Source organism: Colletotrichum higginsianum, chromosome 10 (genome assembly GCF_001672515.1).
Source record: "Colletotrichum higginsianum IMI 349063 chromosome 10, whole genome shotgun sequence".
NCBI classification, from domain to species: Eukaryota; Fungi; Ascomycota; class Sordariomycetes; order Glomerellales; family Glomerellaceae; genus Colletotrichum; species Colletotrichum higginsianum.
The window spans coordinates 2,607,687-2,624,289 of record NC_030962.1 but is presented as its reverse complement, the minus strand read 5'-3'; the positions used below and the strand labels follow the sequence as shown (position 1 = coordinate 2,624,289).

General features: G+C 53.8%; 5 protein-coding genes across 5 annotated transcripts; 3 read left to right on the top strand and 2 right to left on the bottom strand.

The window, feature by feature from the left end:
* Positions 1 to 3,224: 3,224 nt before the first annotated feature.
* CH63R_14245 (Phoma betae P450 monooxygenase No.2) lies at positions 3,225 to 5,035 on the bottom strand (the record flags this gene model as incomplete). The annotated part of the gene is made up of 3 exons (XM_018309219.1): positions 3,225 to 3,472; positions 3,574 to 3,762; positions 3,880 to 5,035. The coding sequence occupies 3 exons, from the start codon at positions 5,033 to 5,035 to the stop codon at positions 3,225 to 3,227; spliced, it is 1,593 nt and encodes a 530-aa protein (XP_018151537.1).
* Positions 5,036 to 6,784: 1,749 nt separating this feature from the next.
* CH63R_14244 (Cytochrome) lies at positions 6,785 to 8,525 on the top strand (the record flags this gene model as incomplete). The annotated part of the gene is made up of 3 exons (XM_018309218.1): positions 6,785 to 6,963; positions 7,056 to 7,538; positions 7,625 to 8,525. 3 exons carry the CDS (start codon positions 6,785 to 6,787, stop codon positions 8,523 to 8,525), a joined length of 1,563 nt encoding a protein of 520 aa, XP_018151536.1.
* A 991-nt stretch (positions 8,526 to 9,516) lies between these two features.
* Positions 9,517 to 11,407, top strand: CH63R_14243 (Cytochrome P450; the record flags this gene model as incomplete). The annotated part of the gene is made up of 4 exons (XM_018309217.1): positions 9,517 to 9,688; positions 9,808 to 9,958; positions 10,053 to 11,304; positions 11,372 to 11,407. 4 exons carry the CDS (start codon positions 9,517 to 9,519, stop codon positions 11,405 to 11,407), a joined length of 1,611 nt encoding a protein of 536 aa, XP_018151535.1.
* Positions 11,408 to 12,892: 1,485 nt separating this feature from the next.
* CH63R_14242 (Formyl-CoA transferase) lies at positions 12,893 to 14,583 on the top strand (the record flags this gene model as incomplete). Its single annotated transcript, XM_018309216.1, has 2 exons — positions 12,893 to 14,093; positions 14,156 to 14,583. The coding sequence occupies 2 exons, from the start codon at positions 12,893 to 12,895 to the stop codon at positions 14,581 to 14,583; spliced, it is 1,629 nt and encodes a 542-aa protein (XP_018151534.1).
* A 32-nt stretch (positions 14,584 to 14,615) lies between these two features.
* On the bottom strand, positions 14,616 to 16,495 carry CH63R_14241 (Fungal specific transcription factor; the record flags this gene model as incomplete). Its single annotated transcript, XM_018309215.1, has 3 exons — positions 14,616 to 15,135; positions 15,216 to 16,380; positions 16,465 to 16,495. 3 exons carry the CDS (start codon positions 16,493 to 16,495, stop codon positions 14,616 to 14,618), a joined length of 1,716 nt encoding a protein of 571 aa, XP_018151533.1.
* Between the last annotated feature and the right edge of the window lie 108 nt (positions 16,496 to 16,603).

Below are 16,603 nucleotides of genomic sequence, written 5' to 3'. Positions count from 1 at the left end.
GCCGCCTGATGCGGCTGCCCCGCCTGTGAGATTGAGGAGAAGGAGGATTGAGTCAGCTTATCTTTGCTGTCTACATGTGGCCGACTGGAAGTGAAAAAGGGGGGAAGGAGAGACAAGTTGACATACGATGTAAGTCAAACCACCCACTTTTCACCCCCGCTCCCCGCATCTTGTCTCTTCCCCAAAAATCCCTCATCAGCTGAGTGCATCTATATTGAGACCGTGGTACTCCCATTTTTTTTGCTACCTGGCTCCGCTAAATGACTGTGTAGAATATGACTGAGACCTTCTCGCAGCAGATGCCCCGTACGGTGGCTAACTGAGAAAGGTGTCTCAATACCACTCTGAGTCGTTCAGTGTTCCAATGAGTCATGCCTCGAAGGCGCTCATTGGCAGTTCCGATTACCAATTCGAATGCAGTGTCCCTCTTTTTCAATAATCGCACTACACATTTGTGAGCTCATCCATATGGGATAGTTCTTCAAACCCTTCACCCCCCCCCTTAAGCAAGTTTTGCGATGGTAGAACGACGTTCACGCCGCACCGCAGGTTGGCCCAAATAGAGCTTTTCCTGTCTGCAAAAGTCTCTTCAGGTCGAGAAGAGCATGGATATGGCGAGTATCTAGCACAGTGTTGTTTCCCCTGACACCATTATCGTTTGTGTCTTTGACATGAGTCGAACATGGCAACGAAAGACTGAGACCTACACTGAAGCCAAGAGCAAGGTGCTGGCCTGTCTCGGTCTTCCTCGGTGAACTGACAGATCTCAAAAAAAAGAAAGTGTCCCGTGATTGCTATGAAGGATCTTTCGGATCGAATAAAAGTCTAACAGAACGTCGTGATGGCCTCACGCAAGTGGGACCAATCACTGCAGATGATCCGAATGTCGGAACCGGAACAATAGATAATCCGCAAACAGCGTCAGAATGGGCCTGCTCCGCTCCAAGCGACCACCGCTGCGCGCATCACATAGATCGAGGCAGTAAGGCCTACCTGCTTCATCTAATTCAGGCCACTTTTGACTACTATCTCAATACCTATGTGCAGCCCTGTACGACAGAGAACGGATGGGTTGTTTTTGAGACAGGATGCTGTGATGGAAAACAGGTTTCGAGGCGAACCCCTTGTGTGTCGCATGGAAGGGACCAAGGCACTTTTTGAGCAGCCTGTCGAGACACCTGTCTCGTGTCTTCTTCTCTAAGTTGGAGCCCAGCGTCAAACTGGGTGTCCTGCATGTTTTCCCGAAAATTGTCTACGGTCGTCGTATAATGGTCTGCATAGAGTGCGTAGGTGCCATCCAAGGTGATGGGTTTTTCACATCCTGGTGGAAAGCATTTATCAGAGGCAAAATCTACGTTGAAAGATCCGTCGTCTAGTGCAATTATATTTTTAAGGTTCTTCGGGCCACGAGCCACGCCACGTTCTGTCTGTTTGTATGGATTGGGCCGGTCCAAGGATTCTAAAGACGCCACCCTCGCATGCCCTATGCCTAAAGAAGCTACATCGTTTATTCCAGGAGCTGAGACCTCTCTAATTTAGAACAACTCGTCCAACTAGGACACTTTCCTGATGTTCTCGCGAATCCAACTAGCGCTACATATGGAGGTGCATTTGTTCGCTCTTGAGGGCGTCAAGATGTTAATATCTTACGTTTCTTATCGTTCGGTGCGATGCAAACATGTTGGACAACATCTCCGTTCGTACGAGAGGCCATTTTTATCCTTGCCCTTTGTCGACTATTCGTGCTTTCATTCGTCCTCTAGAGCACATCTTCCCTGCCACGCAGAGCAACACTAAGGGAGGCTTCAAACATCCCATATGGCTCTGTTTCTTACACCTTACATCGATTCCATGAGGCTGGTTCAGGGGTTAAGTCTAATGACACTACACGCCCGAGGATACCTCCACTAACATTGTAACAGCATTAACTCTTACACCTAGAACATCTATGTCAAGGATGCCGTTATTGTCAGCTTCAACAGAGTGAAGAACATCGCCAATAATTACGGTAACACTATGCGGATGATGGAAGAGCCCATAAACTAATAAATCATGTAGCGATGAACGCGTATACCTGCAGGCGAGCCTAAAATCGAGAGACAATAAGTGCAGACACATGCTTAACAGGAAAAGATAAAGGCACAGCACGCAAGATGCGCAAAGTAGCAAACCTATAAAAAAGCTTGCCACAAGGAAGGCTATCGAGCTATCAGTGACTCTGTGGCAAAGAACAGAGAATCCTAAACATCAGATGAGCTAGGCAAGACCAGGGCCCAAAACCAACTTGTGGACCGCATTGGAGGGATGATGCAAGAGACAAGAAGTTGCATTTTCAACTCCTCCACAGGCAGTAACAAATTTCGACCGTGACCTATCCAAACAGGTTGGTTAGCAAGCTCGGCGAGATTATGGAAGAAATGTGCAATCTTGTGCTCCGTTCGTCAATATGGTCAAGTTTGGTGATTCAAGTCAATGATCGTTCTGAAAACTGCTCGCAAAAATCCTGGACATGAACACTGAGACTACCATACAGGTTAGCTGGCGTAGAGTTGGAGGTATTAAGCCAACGGACCAGCCTTGGAGCATTTAGAGTATCATGGAAACAAAAAAACGCTACAGACAACAAGCTCACGCAGCGGAGATCGACTGTGATGATACTTAGGACAAGTTGAACAAGGAGCAGTAGATTAACTATGGTACTATATGATATAGCTAGATGGGTTACTTACTTATGCGAAGATCCACAAACAAGTGCTCGATTGAGCCCTCGATTGATCGGCCGTTACGCTTGATTACAACTCTTCCAAAGATTACCTGGCACATAGCAACACAAGAAAGATGGGTTGACTGTTGTCTAATCTTCCGAAAATGGCCTGATTGGGAGCCTAAAAGGAATCATTCACTAGTTGATAATGCCATAGAAAATCAGGAGTACAAAAAAGTCTGGATACTTTGACCTAACCCGCCAAGTCACAACCCGACTTGTCAATGACCCTCCATTCTACTCGCACCTGCTAGTGATAATAAAGTATCTCAACAGTTCGACGTAACTCTATCCGGAGCACGATTCATTTGAACAGCATGCTTCAGGAGATTCTCGGGCTACGCGTTGCTTTACGGTTGCCTGTCCTAAGTCTGAGGGCGCAGACACAAGTTAAGTCTAGGAACTCCCCAATTCAACCACCGTTGGACGTAGATCCAAGTGTCGAACCCCAAAACCCTGTCTAAAAAACGGTTTCCTTGGCATCGGTGCGCAGCTTGAACTCAACGCAGGTGCTGAGGTCAGGGATGACAACATCATACAGGCTCGAATTGGCGGGACGCTCTGTCGCGCCGCCGGGAAAGCGCAGGTGGTAGCGCAGCAGGATGTTGGACACAATCATCTTCATCGAGTGGTCGGCGAAGAAGCGGCCCGGGCACACAATCTTGCCGTGGCCGAAGTGGAGGTTGTTCTCGCTGGTGGTGGTAAACTCTGGTTTAGTGTAGAATCGTTAGTGCTTCTTGATTCTATCATATGCGTAAAGATGAGGGTGGAAAGGGGGGAAGGGATCAAAGATAGGAGTCATCACTTACGGTGCCAGTTGCTCTCACCCGGCCTCTTGCGGTTGTTGTATTGCCGCATACCGTCAAACTTGTCGGCATCGGGAACACGCTCCGGGTCGGTGCCGATGGCGTAGGTGGCCATCTGGATGTGGGCACCCTCGGGCAGGATGGTGCCGTCGTGCAAGCTCAGGTTCTGACGCACTATAGCATTGAAACCGACTTTTGTATTCATGTCAGCACGTACAAACAAGAGACAGAGAGATGGGATGATGGTTAAAAAAGTGTGGAAGACTGGGGGGGTCGGCAAGATACGGAGGGGACACGAAAAGAACATACGTAAAGTGGGCGGGCTCAGCCGCTGCGACTCCCGCATGAAGCTGTCCATCTTCTTCATGTCGGCCAAGGCCTGCTTGGTAAAGCCGCCGTGGGTTCGAAGGACCTGCAAGGCCTCTTCGCGCAGGACCTCGACGTACTCGGGATGGGCGCAGAGGTCGAAGAGCACCTGGGCGACGGCGATGATGGTCGAGGGCCCGGAGCCGAGGTACGTGACCATGAGACGCTGGACGGTGGTGGCCTCGTCGTCTTCGAGCTCGCGGCCGCCGTCGATGAGGTGCTGCAGAAAGTCGTCGGGCCGCTCGTAAGCCGGGTCCTCCTGCTCGCGGCGCTGGCGCTCGCGCATCACGGGGATGACCAGCTTCTCGGCCTTGCGCAGGGCCCGGTCGACGCCCCAGCTCGTCGGGAGGAACCACGCGACGACAGGCTTCAGGCGGTCGGGGACCACGCGCAAGAGGAAGTTGTGCTTGAACCCGTGCTCCGAGTAGTTGGTGGCCGTCGAAAGGTAGTCTTCGTCCTCGCGCAGCTCAAAGACGAACTGCGTCGCCACGCCGCGGTGGACCAGCCGGCGAGCCAGCGCCAGAGCGTTCATGGGTGTCCAGGCATCCTCGGTCGCCTTCAGCTCCTGCGGGAGGTGCTTTCGCAGCTGTTCCTGCACGAGGGGCACATGGAGGCCCAGCTTGGGCGTCAGCCGCGTCATGAGCATGCGCGACTGCAGGCTGTGGTCGGTGATGACGGCCGTGATGGAGCGCAGGTTCTGGAAGGCGTCGACGATGGCCGTGTTGAGGCTCAGCTTCTCGGGCGGCATGCTCGCCAGCTCGGCCAGGTACTTGTTGGGCACGATGAGGAGGTCGTTGCCCGAGACCTTGAAGAAGCTGTCCTTGTACTTTGCGTAGCCCTCGCGGATCATGGCCGGCCCGTTGCGGAAGAACTGCCACCGTCCCAGGATGGGGCTCTGGTACCCGATGATGGGCGCGTCAAAGTCATAGTTGCCGTAGATGTTGGGCTGGTTCTTGCTGCGGGCTGTTGCGAGCCACCACCACATTGCGAGGGCCCCAATGAGGGCCGTGATGGTTGGAGAAGCCCGGGAGAAGAGCGTCTGGAAGGTGACGGGCATGCCCTCGAGCATCTCCGTCGTGTTGAGTTTGGAAGACTCCATGATGATACGCTACCGATCTGATCTGTGAGGAAACAATCGGAGACACAATCTTGTCGACAGTATCTCTGTCAAGCTTGGGCGCTGAGGGGCTTTGTATTATATAGACGCTAGTAATGCGAAGCAGTCGGCATCTCACGTAGGAGTCGCCGTCTTAGCCAACCTCCATTTCGGTGCCGTCTTACGCGGGCTCTACCATGTTGTGTGGCCCAGACTTTTCTCGTGACTCCAACCACTGTGACCCGATCCTGCAGGACACGCATTCCTCCTGCCACTAGGGCCATATCCTACGGCATATGCACTCTAATCAGCAGCCTGGGACTCGTCTTTGCTTGCTCATATGCACAGGTAATGCCATCATGGGCATCGGGGTGAGCGGGGATGCCAGCCCGGAGTCTTGATATTATGTAGCTTACATCACGCGGTGTCATTTCTCACAAGCGATTCTCGTTGCTGCCTGACTAACTGACTACAATTTGCCTCTTATTGGGTGCGAGTAGACTTCGAGGGGCAAATGCGGATCGATCCGGCGCACTCGGCTGATGGGCAAGCAACTTCGGCCGTGTTCGGCCGGAATTTGTGCGTAGAGAAACCAGACAGAGCACAGAGTATGAGATGAATGTACCACACTCTTATATAAAATATCAACTTCTCTTTATGCTCACCATTGCCAAAGTGGTATTCTATCATCCTGGTGAATCATCGAAATCTGGTGTATCAATGTAAATGATTATTCTGGATGAAAGGATTTCTCTCCAAAGGTTGCTCTACTCAGCTTCTTGCCTAGTAACGTGTATGCCGGAAGGCTACTATGACTTGATTACTGGCCTTCTGTTTCCGGCCACTGCCGGACTGGACAAACCCCCCCCCCCTTCTGTGTACTACCTCCGTAAGATGTTGCTGTGCGAAGTACCCTCAGCCCCCACTTCAATAGGGCACCTGTATCAGTAGACGATGGCCGGACTGCACCATCATCGTCGTCGTCGTCTCCAAAGCGGATAACCGGCCTCGATAAGTATCTGCAACAGGCATGCTGCGGGCGACTAAGACCTGCTGCCTCGATAACTCACCAATCAGGACAGCGTACTGTGACCTTGTCTCTGCATGTTCCAACACAGCTGGCGCTCAAACCTGCAGACACCGTACCTCCTACTTATCTTGAATCCTTCGTTCGAGCGTGGGCTCCATGGGATCGGATCCTTTACTGGAGCTCTTGGAGGGGGGCACACAGGTGGAGTTGGAGGAGCCTGGATATGTCCGGATGAAGTGTACCAACGAGATGGAGTTGTGAGTGAGTCCGGGACTGTCTGGGCCACAACTTATTGACGAGCTCCTTCGTACAAATTATGCGAACCAATACTAAAGCATGTAGGACCCCTCCCCCTTTAGTGCCAGTGGCTCCGCTTTCCTATTGAGGCATGTTCCGGTCCTTGATTTCCGACCTTGGTCAGCCCACGTCAGCGTCTAAAAAGCTTGTATCCACCTCAGTACCCTAGCATTGTCTTGTTCTCAGGAGCCGGTCAAATAGATTGCTCTGTGGCATCTATGTAACAGGGGGTTGTTCGGGACGGGTCGTCAGCCATAGCCGCTTACGCGTGCCGGAATCTCGGCATCGTACTCGGCTGACAATGAAGGAGGAATGTGGCACTCGCCACCGAGGGGTATATGTAAATCACCATAAACCTATTACGCATGGTATAACATTAGTTAATCAATGGGAAGTCGACACTTCCTTTCTTTCTCGTGGCCCCGATGTTTCATTCAGTCGTTTACACCGCGGCGGGCCTGGTTTTCCTCGCGTATGCTGCCGAATATGTGTTGACGCTGAGGGACCACCGGGACGAGCCGTTGCGTCTCCGATCCAAGGTGCCGCTCATTGGCCACATCCTTGGCCTCATTCGAAGCGGCCCTTCGTATCATAGCAAGTTACGGTGAGTGCAAAAACATGTATTATGTTTAGCTAGCTGCGTACACGTCTGGCACAACAAACCATGCGCTAACAACCAATGCTGGACGCGAGCAGAGATGCCACCGAAGGCGAGATCTATACCCTGGGCATCTTTCACTTCAAGCTCTACACCAGTGTGTCGGTCCGGCTTCTCCCCGCCATCCAAAGACAGTCGAAGACGTTGTCGTTCCTGCCCATGCTTCAGCATGTTGCACGACGATGGGGCGACGCAAGTGACGAGACAAACGACATCTTCGGCGGTCCGCACTGCGCAGCCGACTTTAGCCGGGCCATGCGAATTAGCCTGGCGCCGGGGCCGCATCTCGACGAGCAGAATGAGCGCATGGGGAACCGGGCCTTGTTCGACGTCGATACCCTCGTGGGCCAAGCTGTTCAACAGCAGCAGAAGCAGCAGAAGCAGCAGCCCCAGCCCCAGCAAGAAGGTTTTCGAATTCCGTTTCTGCAATGGGCCCGACATGTCGTGACTCAAGCTTCCAGCTGCGGTGTATACGGCACACGGCACCCCTTTCTCGACGCCGAGGTCGAAAAAGCATTCTGGTACGTGGTGTAAACGAGTTTCATTCAAGGGATTCAGTGTCTGGGCGTTACCTGTCCCATGCTGATGTACATACGCGGACTTGCAGGCAGTGGCATACCCATCTATCGGCGCATATTTCTGGCCTGACCTTTGACTTGCTAGGCAAGGGCTACGCCGCCCGACAGAAAGTATTCGACGCACACATCAAGTACTGTCATGATATGCCTCAAGACGCGTCGATGCTCTTCCGGGAGCGCTGGAGGGTTCTCCGTGAAGCTGGGATATCCGAAACGGACTGCATCAAGCAGCAGGCGACACTGCCGATTGGTATGCTGAGCAATACGGTGCCGACCTTTTACTGGACCGTCTGGGAACTGTTTTCGCGAGAGGAGACTCTTGCGCAGGTCCGAGACGAACTCGAACAGCAGGCCGTCGTCGAGCTGGGAAACGGCTGTTTCGCGCTCGACGTGGCGGCTCTCAAGGCGCAGTGTCCGTTGCTGCTCTCGGTTTTCCAGGAAACGCAACGTGTGCGGCACATCCACGCTGCTATCCGCAAGGTGATGCAGGACACGCTGCTGGATGGCAAGTATCTCCTCAAGGCGGGGAACTACCTCCAGATGCCAGGCAACGCAATCCATTCGCATGAGAAGATCTGGGGCCCGACTGCAGCCCAGTTCGATCCCAGGCGGTTCGTCGACGTGGACAAGAGGCGCGGCGGCAGCGACTTCTTGGCGTGGGGTGCACCGCCGCACTTGTGTCCCGCACGGCAGTTTGCGGCTACCGAGATTGTCATTTTGGTGGCGCTTCTAGCGATGCGAGTCGATCTACGGCCTGCCAGTGGTGGCACGTGGGACAAAGATCCGGCCTTGGACTTCAACGACCCCATCACAGTACTGAACCCTAGAAAGGATGCTGAACTTATCGTCGTCCCTAGGCCGCAATGGGCCGGTAAATGGACGCTCCGCATGTCACAGAGTACGGTCCGGGTCCCTCTGGCCTCAGGATGAGAACTTTGTTGTAGTAGTCAATTTGGCTCATGATAGTCTCAAGCAGCAGAAGCGTGGGATGGAAGCTGGCCAACGAGCTGCAACGGGCAATGCAATTATCAAAAGTACCAAAGCACGACAGTAGGCGGAATGGAGCTCGCCGGAACCCCTGGTTAGTTGTGCCCGGGGTGCCTACCTACCTACCTAAAGCATCCGAGGTAGTCAGACTCATTATGCTGACTGGAAATCGGAGATTCGGAGAGATATGCAGAAGAAAGCTGGGTCGCTGAGCTGAGCTGGTTGGTACGTACGGATACGAGGGAGAGAGGAAGAAGAAGAAGAAGAAGAAGAAGAAGAGAGGAGGGGAGCATACTCAGGAGGAAATTGAATAAGGCGGCATCGTGTGTTGCAAGTGGAGACAAAGACGAGAGCTTCGTCCAATGTGAAGAAGTACGAATCGAAGCGGGTACGTACCGCTGATAGACGTGCCCGAATAGGATTAGTCTCCGCAAGGAGGGCACATGTCATAGCGTTGAGGCTTGTGGACCCTGGACACAGTGATCGGAGACTAGTACTAAAGTAACCTTAGCGTAGGAATCGTAACCGCCGGGGATGACGAGCCGCTTAACCCGTCCGTGCCCGCTGTAGGAGGCAAGCACGTCAAGATAGTGCCTACCTATCGAACGTAACAAGCATGGTCTACCCATGCCTGCCCATGATTGGTCAGATGCTGATTCTTTCTGAAGCCAACAGGTAAGGTAGGTACAGGAAAGAAGATCTTGCAATTTGCCAGTCGATGTACGGATTCACGCAGTCGGACAGTCCTCTTTTCTCATCCTTCCTTCTTTTCTCACTTCTTTCCTTCCTCCCCCATCACCCTTCCCTTTTCCCTCCAGCCGCCCGCATTCTTCTGCAAGCAAGCGTCGCCAGCAGGAAACACCACGCGCTCACGGCATTACGGCACACTCTCACACCAACATTCACTGACACCGACACAGCGGCAGCGATATCGATGGTCGACATGAACGCCGATGCAGTCAACGCCAGCGCTCACCCTGAGCTACTTCAGCCAGGGTCGGCGGCGGCGTCCTTGAACCTCGGCCAAGTGTCCAACTTGCTCTCCGGCTGGTCTACCTGGCAATACGTCGTCACCTTTCTGATCGGAGTCGTTGTCTATGATCAAGGTAAGGAGACATTGCTTGCCCACGTTCCCCACGTTCCATCTAGTCTCTGTCTATCGTTGGCCTTGTTCGGTCGACGTCGTTCCGGCGTAGGGTTCTTTGCTAACGGTCGCCAACCACAGTCATGTACCTCTGGCGGAAGGGCTCTATCGCTGGACCGACCTTCAAGATCCCCTTGATGGGTCCCTTCATCCAAGCACTTCATCCCAAATTCGACTCATATCTCGCCCAGTGGGCCAGCGGCCCTCTCAGCTGCGTATCCGTCTTCCACAAGTATGTCGAGTGTCCAACCACACACACACACACCAAGCCAGACAGATATTCTCTCGCCCAAAGTTCTCCCGCTAACATCTTGATACCTTCACAGATTCGTTGTCCTCACCTCCGATCGCGACCTGGCACACAAGGTCTTCAAGTCTCCCGCCTATGCCGAGCCCTGTATTGTACCACTCGCCAAGGATATCATTGGCCACAAAGCCTGGGTTTTCCTGCAGGGCAAGGCCCACGCCGAATACCGAAGGGGCCTGACCCCTCTGTTTACCAACAAGGCCATCTCAACCTACCTCCCGGTGCAGGAAAAGGTCCTCGACCACTACTACGACAAGTTTGTCGCCGACAGTGCTGCTGCCAACGGAAAACCCCTCCCATTCATGACCCACTTCCGCGAGATCAACTGCGCCCTGTCCTGCCGCACCTTCTTTGGTGACTACATCTCACAGGACGCCGTCAAGAGGATTGCCGATGACTTTTACCTGGCTACCGCTGCCCTTGAGCTGGTCAACGTCCCCTTCTCTATTTACATCCCGGGTACCAAGCCGTGGTACGGCAAGCGTACCGCTGACGCCGTCCATGTCGAATTCGCAAAGTGCGCAGCTGCCTGCAAAGCCAACATGTCGAAGCCCGGTGCGACCCCGACCTGTGTTGTCGACCACTGGGTCTTGCACATGATGGAGTCGGAGCGCTACAAGGCCCGCATAGCTGCAGGAGAGACGGGCCTGGAGAAGCCGACAAACATGATTCGCGAATTCACCAACGAGGAGATTGCCGACACCCTGTTTACCTTTCTCTTCGCATCACAAGACGCATCAAGCAGTGCCACAACCTGGATTTTCCAAATTCTCGCCCAACGACCCGACGTGCTAGACCGCGTCCGCGAAGAGAACCTGGCTGCGCGCGGTGGCGACCGCAATAAGCCGTTCGACCTGCCCATGCTTGAGTCTCTGACATACACGCATGCTGTTGTCAAGGAGCTTCTCCGCTACCGCCCGCCTGTCATCTTTGTCCCCTACCTGGCCACGAAAAAGTTCCCTGTTACCCCCGATTACACCGTCCCCAAGGGCTCCATGATTATTCCGTCCTGCTACCCAGCACTACATGACCCTGAGGTTTACCGTGAGCCCGAGGTCTACGACCCTGAGCGCTGGATCACGGGCGACGCCGAGTCCAAGACCAAGAACTGGTTGGTTTTTGGCGCCGGTCCACATGATTGCCTGGCCCGAAAATACGTTCCGCTTCAGATGGCTTCCATGATCGGCAAGGCGGCCTTGGAGCTGGATTGGAAACACCATGCGACGCCCAAGTCGGAGGAGATTCGGGTGTTTGCCACGTTGTTCCCAGAGGTAGGTTGCTCCAACTTTTGGTTATACTGGTTCCAGTGGAAATGCATCGTACTAACAAATGGTTTAGGACGAATGTCCCTTGGTTTTTACCAGGCGTCCTTGAGAGCATTTTGACACGTGACATGGACGAGGCCCTCTCGTCATACTTTTAGATCTCACTACATACATCCTTTAATACTATTGCCTGATATATCCAGATCCGACAATAAAAGACCCATCTGTCTGGTTGTTCCATCTCAACAGCTCGATCCATTCCACCTTACTTTTCTCTGACCACTGGCGTGATATGGGTGATTTCAACACAGCTACTCTCCATACCGAAGAACAGGAGAGCGGGCGGGGCAGGTCTTGGACGAAATCTGTGGCAGATACGATAACGATTACCTTCAAGGCCAAGACGCTGCTGGTGGTGATTGTGGTACTCTCAGTCAGGGCGGAAGGGCTGGGTGGTGTTTGTCTGAGACCGAGTTCTTGGGACTATAGAAGCGGAAATGTTTTCACTGCTGGCACGTGCGGTAGTCACCTGAAGTATCTTGGTTCCCTTGAAGTAGTTGGGTGGTGCGTCTTCGGATGGTGAGTATGCCGGCCGCAATGACCAAGAGAGGCAATAAGTCAGTGTTGGAGCCCCTGATATTAGATCCTTACCCAAGTACAACCAGACATTGACGCACCCGACACAAAACACCAAAGCTTTTCCTACGATGTGTCCTGGATGGTCTCGAATTCGGCCCTCGTTTTAGCTCCATGGTCTGCGACTTGGGATTGGGGTCCGGGTGTACCGGCCCTTGATCCAGATCTCCAAGTGTCATTTTGATTGCTACGGGCTGAGGAAACCCTTTCATAAAATGGTGTAAGTAATCGAAGCACTTGTCGCACTGTTTTCCCTTGCAGTTATCAAGCCAATAATAGCCTAGGGCGGTCATAAGTTAGTATAATTACCGATTGAAAAAGTATTCTTTAGCTCGCTCTGAATCAACGATGTTGGTTCAACTAGTTCCGAACTACGTGTTTGCACAACGTGATGGTCGTCATGTTCGGTACGTCATGGAGCTGGATTGGATCGACCCAGTGCCGAAACTCCGGCGTCGAAGCTTTCCATGTCACAACTCCGAGGCATCAGAACTCCGATTCGTTGTTTCTTCGGCAGACTCCACAAGTGGCTCAGGGTCTCCATAATTGCCTCGGTTCATTCACGCCGTCCGTTGGCTGCAGCTCGAAGATGAGCGAAGATTATTCTTTAGATTTTTAGAGGTGAAGTCATTCTTGGAAAGAATGGCAAACTAACAGGAGCAAGTCCACATCTGCATGGAAACGCAACAGATAAGGTTGATAGCAAAATGCCACGAAGAACACAGTTATAGTCGGTGGAGGAAATCAAGGCAACGTTGCCCACCACCACCGGGGTTTTGGCATGAATAGTGTGGAGCGTATGGGGCTTCTGACTCGAACCACCCAAGTAGTTACGCATCATGGACGGACAAGTAGGAGTGATCGTCTTCGTTTAAAACCGCCCGCATCCGGAGAGGGGAAATCGATTTGCGGACAACTGGACTCGTCAAACTCCACGATTGGATCGGAAACCACCACCATGACAAACTACACCATCTCCGGCGAGGCAACTCGGATCCTGAACGACGTCTTACTCAACGACCCTGGACTCAACCTCCCACCCTCTTTCAAAGACGCGGCCAAGAAAGTCGAGTTCGTCGCAGACGACGACAAGCCGTTCGTGCTCACCCCGTTCAAGATTACAGAGTCATGCGCCTCCCTCACAGCCCTCCTCGCCACCGCGGCCAACGTCGCCGCTGCAGAGCGGTATGGCATTGGGCTCCAGGATGTCCAGGTGAACACCGACGTCGCGACCCTGTTCTTGGCATCCGTCTTGCTCCCCACCATCGGCGGCAAGTCGTTCGTGCAGCACCCCAAGATGGCGGAGGAGCTTTCCAAGATGGATCTTCATCGGATGTCCGATCCCATCAGACGGTACGCCACCAACGTGTACAAGACAAAAGACGGCCGGTGGTATCACTTGCACGGATCCATGAACGCCGAGCCCACGATGAGGATGATGGGTGTCAGCGACTTCGTCGACGTGAGCCCCGACGAGGCCATCAAGATCTACGCGGACAAGGTCGCTCAGTGGGATTCCGAGGAAATCGAACGGACCGCCAACGAGCAGCACAAGCAAGCCGGTGTGGTCTGCTACACGCCAGACGAGTTCTTCAGCAGCGAGCATGGCAACATCATGTCAAAGGAGCCCTTGTGGAGCGCGACCAGAGTCCCGGCACCGCGGAAGGAGTGGCCACGGACAACGGACCACGCTGATTTCAAGCCTCTCGCCGGCATCAGGATCATCGACTTTTCTCGCGTCATCGCGGCTCCGGCGGTCTCCAAGCTCCTGAGCCTCCTCGGGGCTGATGTCCTCCGGGTGTCCTGCGACAAGCTGCCCGAGTACGCCCCGACAATGGTGGACCTCCAGACCGGAAAGAGGGACGCCAACCTCGACCTGAAAACCGACGAGGGGAGAAGCGCGTTTGCAGAGCTGGTCAAGGGCGCCGACGTTCTTGTAGATGGGTACCGCCCTGGCGTCTTGGAGAGACTCGGATTCGACAGTGCCACGCTGCGCAAGCTCAGCCCCAGTCTCATCTACATGCGGGAGAACTGCTACGGCTTCAAGGGCCCGCTGGCCCATCGATCTGGGTGGCAACAGATCAGCGATTGCTTGGTAGGCTTGTCCCACCTGCAGGGCAAGTTCCTCGGGCTCGACGAGGCTGTCGTGCCACTGCTTCGTAAGCATATTATTCTCCTTGGGCCTTCGGCTGCTTTGAAAGATTCTGACCAACCTTCCCAGCCAACTCGGACTACCAAACCGGACTAGTGGGCGCTGTGGCTGCCGTCCAAGCCTTGCTGGCGCGCACCAAGGAGGACGTCACTTTTGACATCGACATCAGCCTGACTCAGTACAACATCTGGTATATTCAGCTCGGGCTGTACTCTGAAGACCAACAACGGGAGCTACGAGCGAGGGACCCTCAGTTCCTCCCACGTCATTGCGATGACATGAACGTTCTTGTTGGGAAAACGCACGCGTCTTGGCAGAAGGTTCGTCCGGATCTCTTCACCCATCCGGAGTACTTCTGGGACATGTCCGGGAAAGAGTACGGGCTTGATCAAAACATCAAGGTTCTGGCACCGGCATTCAAATTTTCATCAACCACCCTCGCATGGGAGGTGCCAACCGGAAAGAGAGGACGATCGAAGCCTGAATGGGTGTCTTGATTCTCTGGTCTTGGTAACGCCTTGGTCCAGGTTCATCCAAGGAGATCGAAGCTGTTGTCGCCTAGAAGATATTCAAACTCCCAAGGAACTATTTCTCTGTCCGTCATTGTTTGATCCCATGAAATGTTGTTGGTGGTGTCGACGAGTGGAGCCGGTGGGTTTGTGAGCAACCCGGGTTCCGACTCAAACCTGAAGGGGGAGGCCGCTCTCGGCGTCGTCTGCAGAGAGTTTCTCAGGCCATACGTTCGGCTTCCCGGGCCGGCTCCATTCCCACTGGAGACCGTGACGGAGCGTCCGAGGTCACTATCAAGGTTCTCCAGTGACATGATGCCATATGCTCTCGCAGCCTTCACAGCAGCATTGTAGACGCCCTGGCACGCTGCGGTGACAGGTCTTAGGTATGACTCGGTTTCCTCATGGCCAAGCGAGATGAGACGTCGAACACTATTGGAGATGAGGCTCAGGTCATCAGCTGCGCCGAGGAAGTCCGGTCGACGCAGAATGTGCAGGGACAGAACGATGATGGCCGTCACGTTGATGGGAATAACGTCCCTGCAATGTAATGTTGTTAGCGCTGCCCTGTTGCCGAGTTCAAAAATAAGAGCATGTGTCAGTCAGCGTATGCAACCCACCATAAAACACTCTGCCAGGTGTCCGGGACGAGGGGCCCAATCTTCAATATGGACCTTGCAGCTTGTAGTGAGTGCTCAATGGATTGGGAGGAGAAATCCTGGGGATTTTCCGAGTTGCTGGACCTCCAGTCTATGTCGCTTTGGGCCCTGTGAACCAGGATGACTGTGTGATAGTACGTGTAATTAAGGCGCAGGATCGCAGCGTGCTTCGATAGTCCCGGGCAGCCTTCGAGGTCCAGGCCGAACGAAAACGTTTCCCGCCAGTCCTGCAGGTCTCGATCAAGACTTCTGGTCGCTTCCCTGACGGCCTCTGGTTGAAGCGCTTCGCTTAAGTACATCTCAGAGTATAGCTTGGCTTGAATGACGGCGAGTCGGGTGCCAGCCAAAAATGCATTGAAAGATGGAGTCGAGGGGCAACTGTTGCTGAAATCGGGCTGCATATGCGGATCAGGCAGGTCCACATCAAAATCGCCAAAGTCTTGTGCGGGAGGTCTGCCCGTACGAAGGCTCAGCTCCCTATCCAAGGAGAATGCCAGCCAGAACACGTTGATTCGAGTCGCCCGTTCTATGGGACTCAAGGAGGAGCCGCAGCTCTTTCTGTGGAGTCCGATGGAGTGGGCTAGACGAATGGCGTTTGCTACCAGCATGAAACTGGGCTGTGGATTAGGGGTACCCAGGAAGAACCAGGCAAGGATCAGAAGGGCCTGGACTGACATGAGTTGCGTGGCTCTCAGGAGGATGTCGAGGACAGTATCCAGGGCGTTTGCCGCGTAACCCCACATGCGCTCCTTCTCCGCCGACTTGCCTTCTTCCACGCGTTGTCGGTGGGAGATTGCGAGGACAGCGTTGAATGCAGTCCACCAAGCCGGGCTCCGTTCAGATTCTCCCGAGTACTGTTGCCCAAGAAGAGCGATAAAGGCCGGTGGGTGGAACAGAGGCAGTGCCGTGTGTTCCTGCTCAAAGAATGCATTTACCAATGACAAAGCTTCATTCCACGGCGGGAGGGGACAGGGTGACCTCCTCTCGAAGACGCCCTGTAATCTGGGGTGAGTCCAAAGAGACCAGGGCCCTGCCTCCGAGTCTGGCCTTCCAGTCTTTTCACGAGTGGCTGGAAGCCCTGCTGGAAGGGGCTGGGTTCGAAGCAACGAAATTGCCGAAGAGGATCCTGAGTCGTATCAACATTGGACGTTGGAAGCCTAGAAGGCCGAGCTGCTTTCGTGACCAAAAAAAAGCAAAAGAGAACGCATACCGAAGTACCGCAAATCTCGACCAGCCCCCATCAATGAGTCTCGGGCTGTTTGGTCTTGGTGGAGTTGCGTAAGCTAGTGGATATGAATCAGGACGCCTCTGTGCAGGACATACCCGATGTCGATGGGTCTTGGGACGGC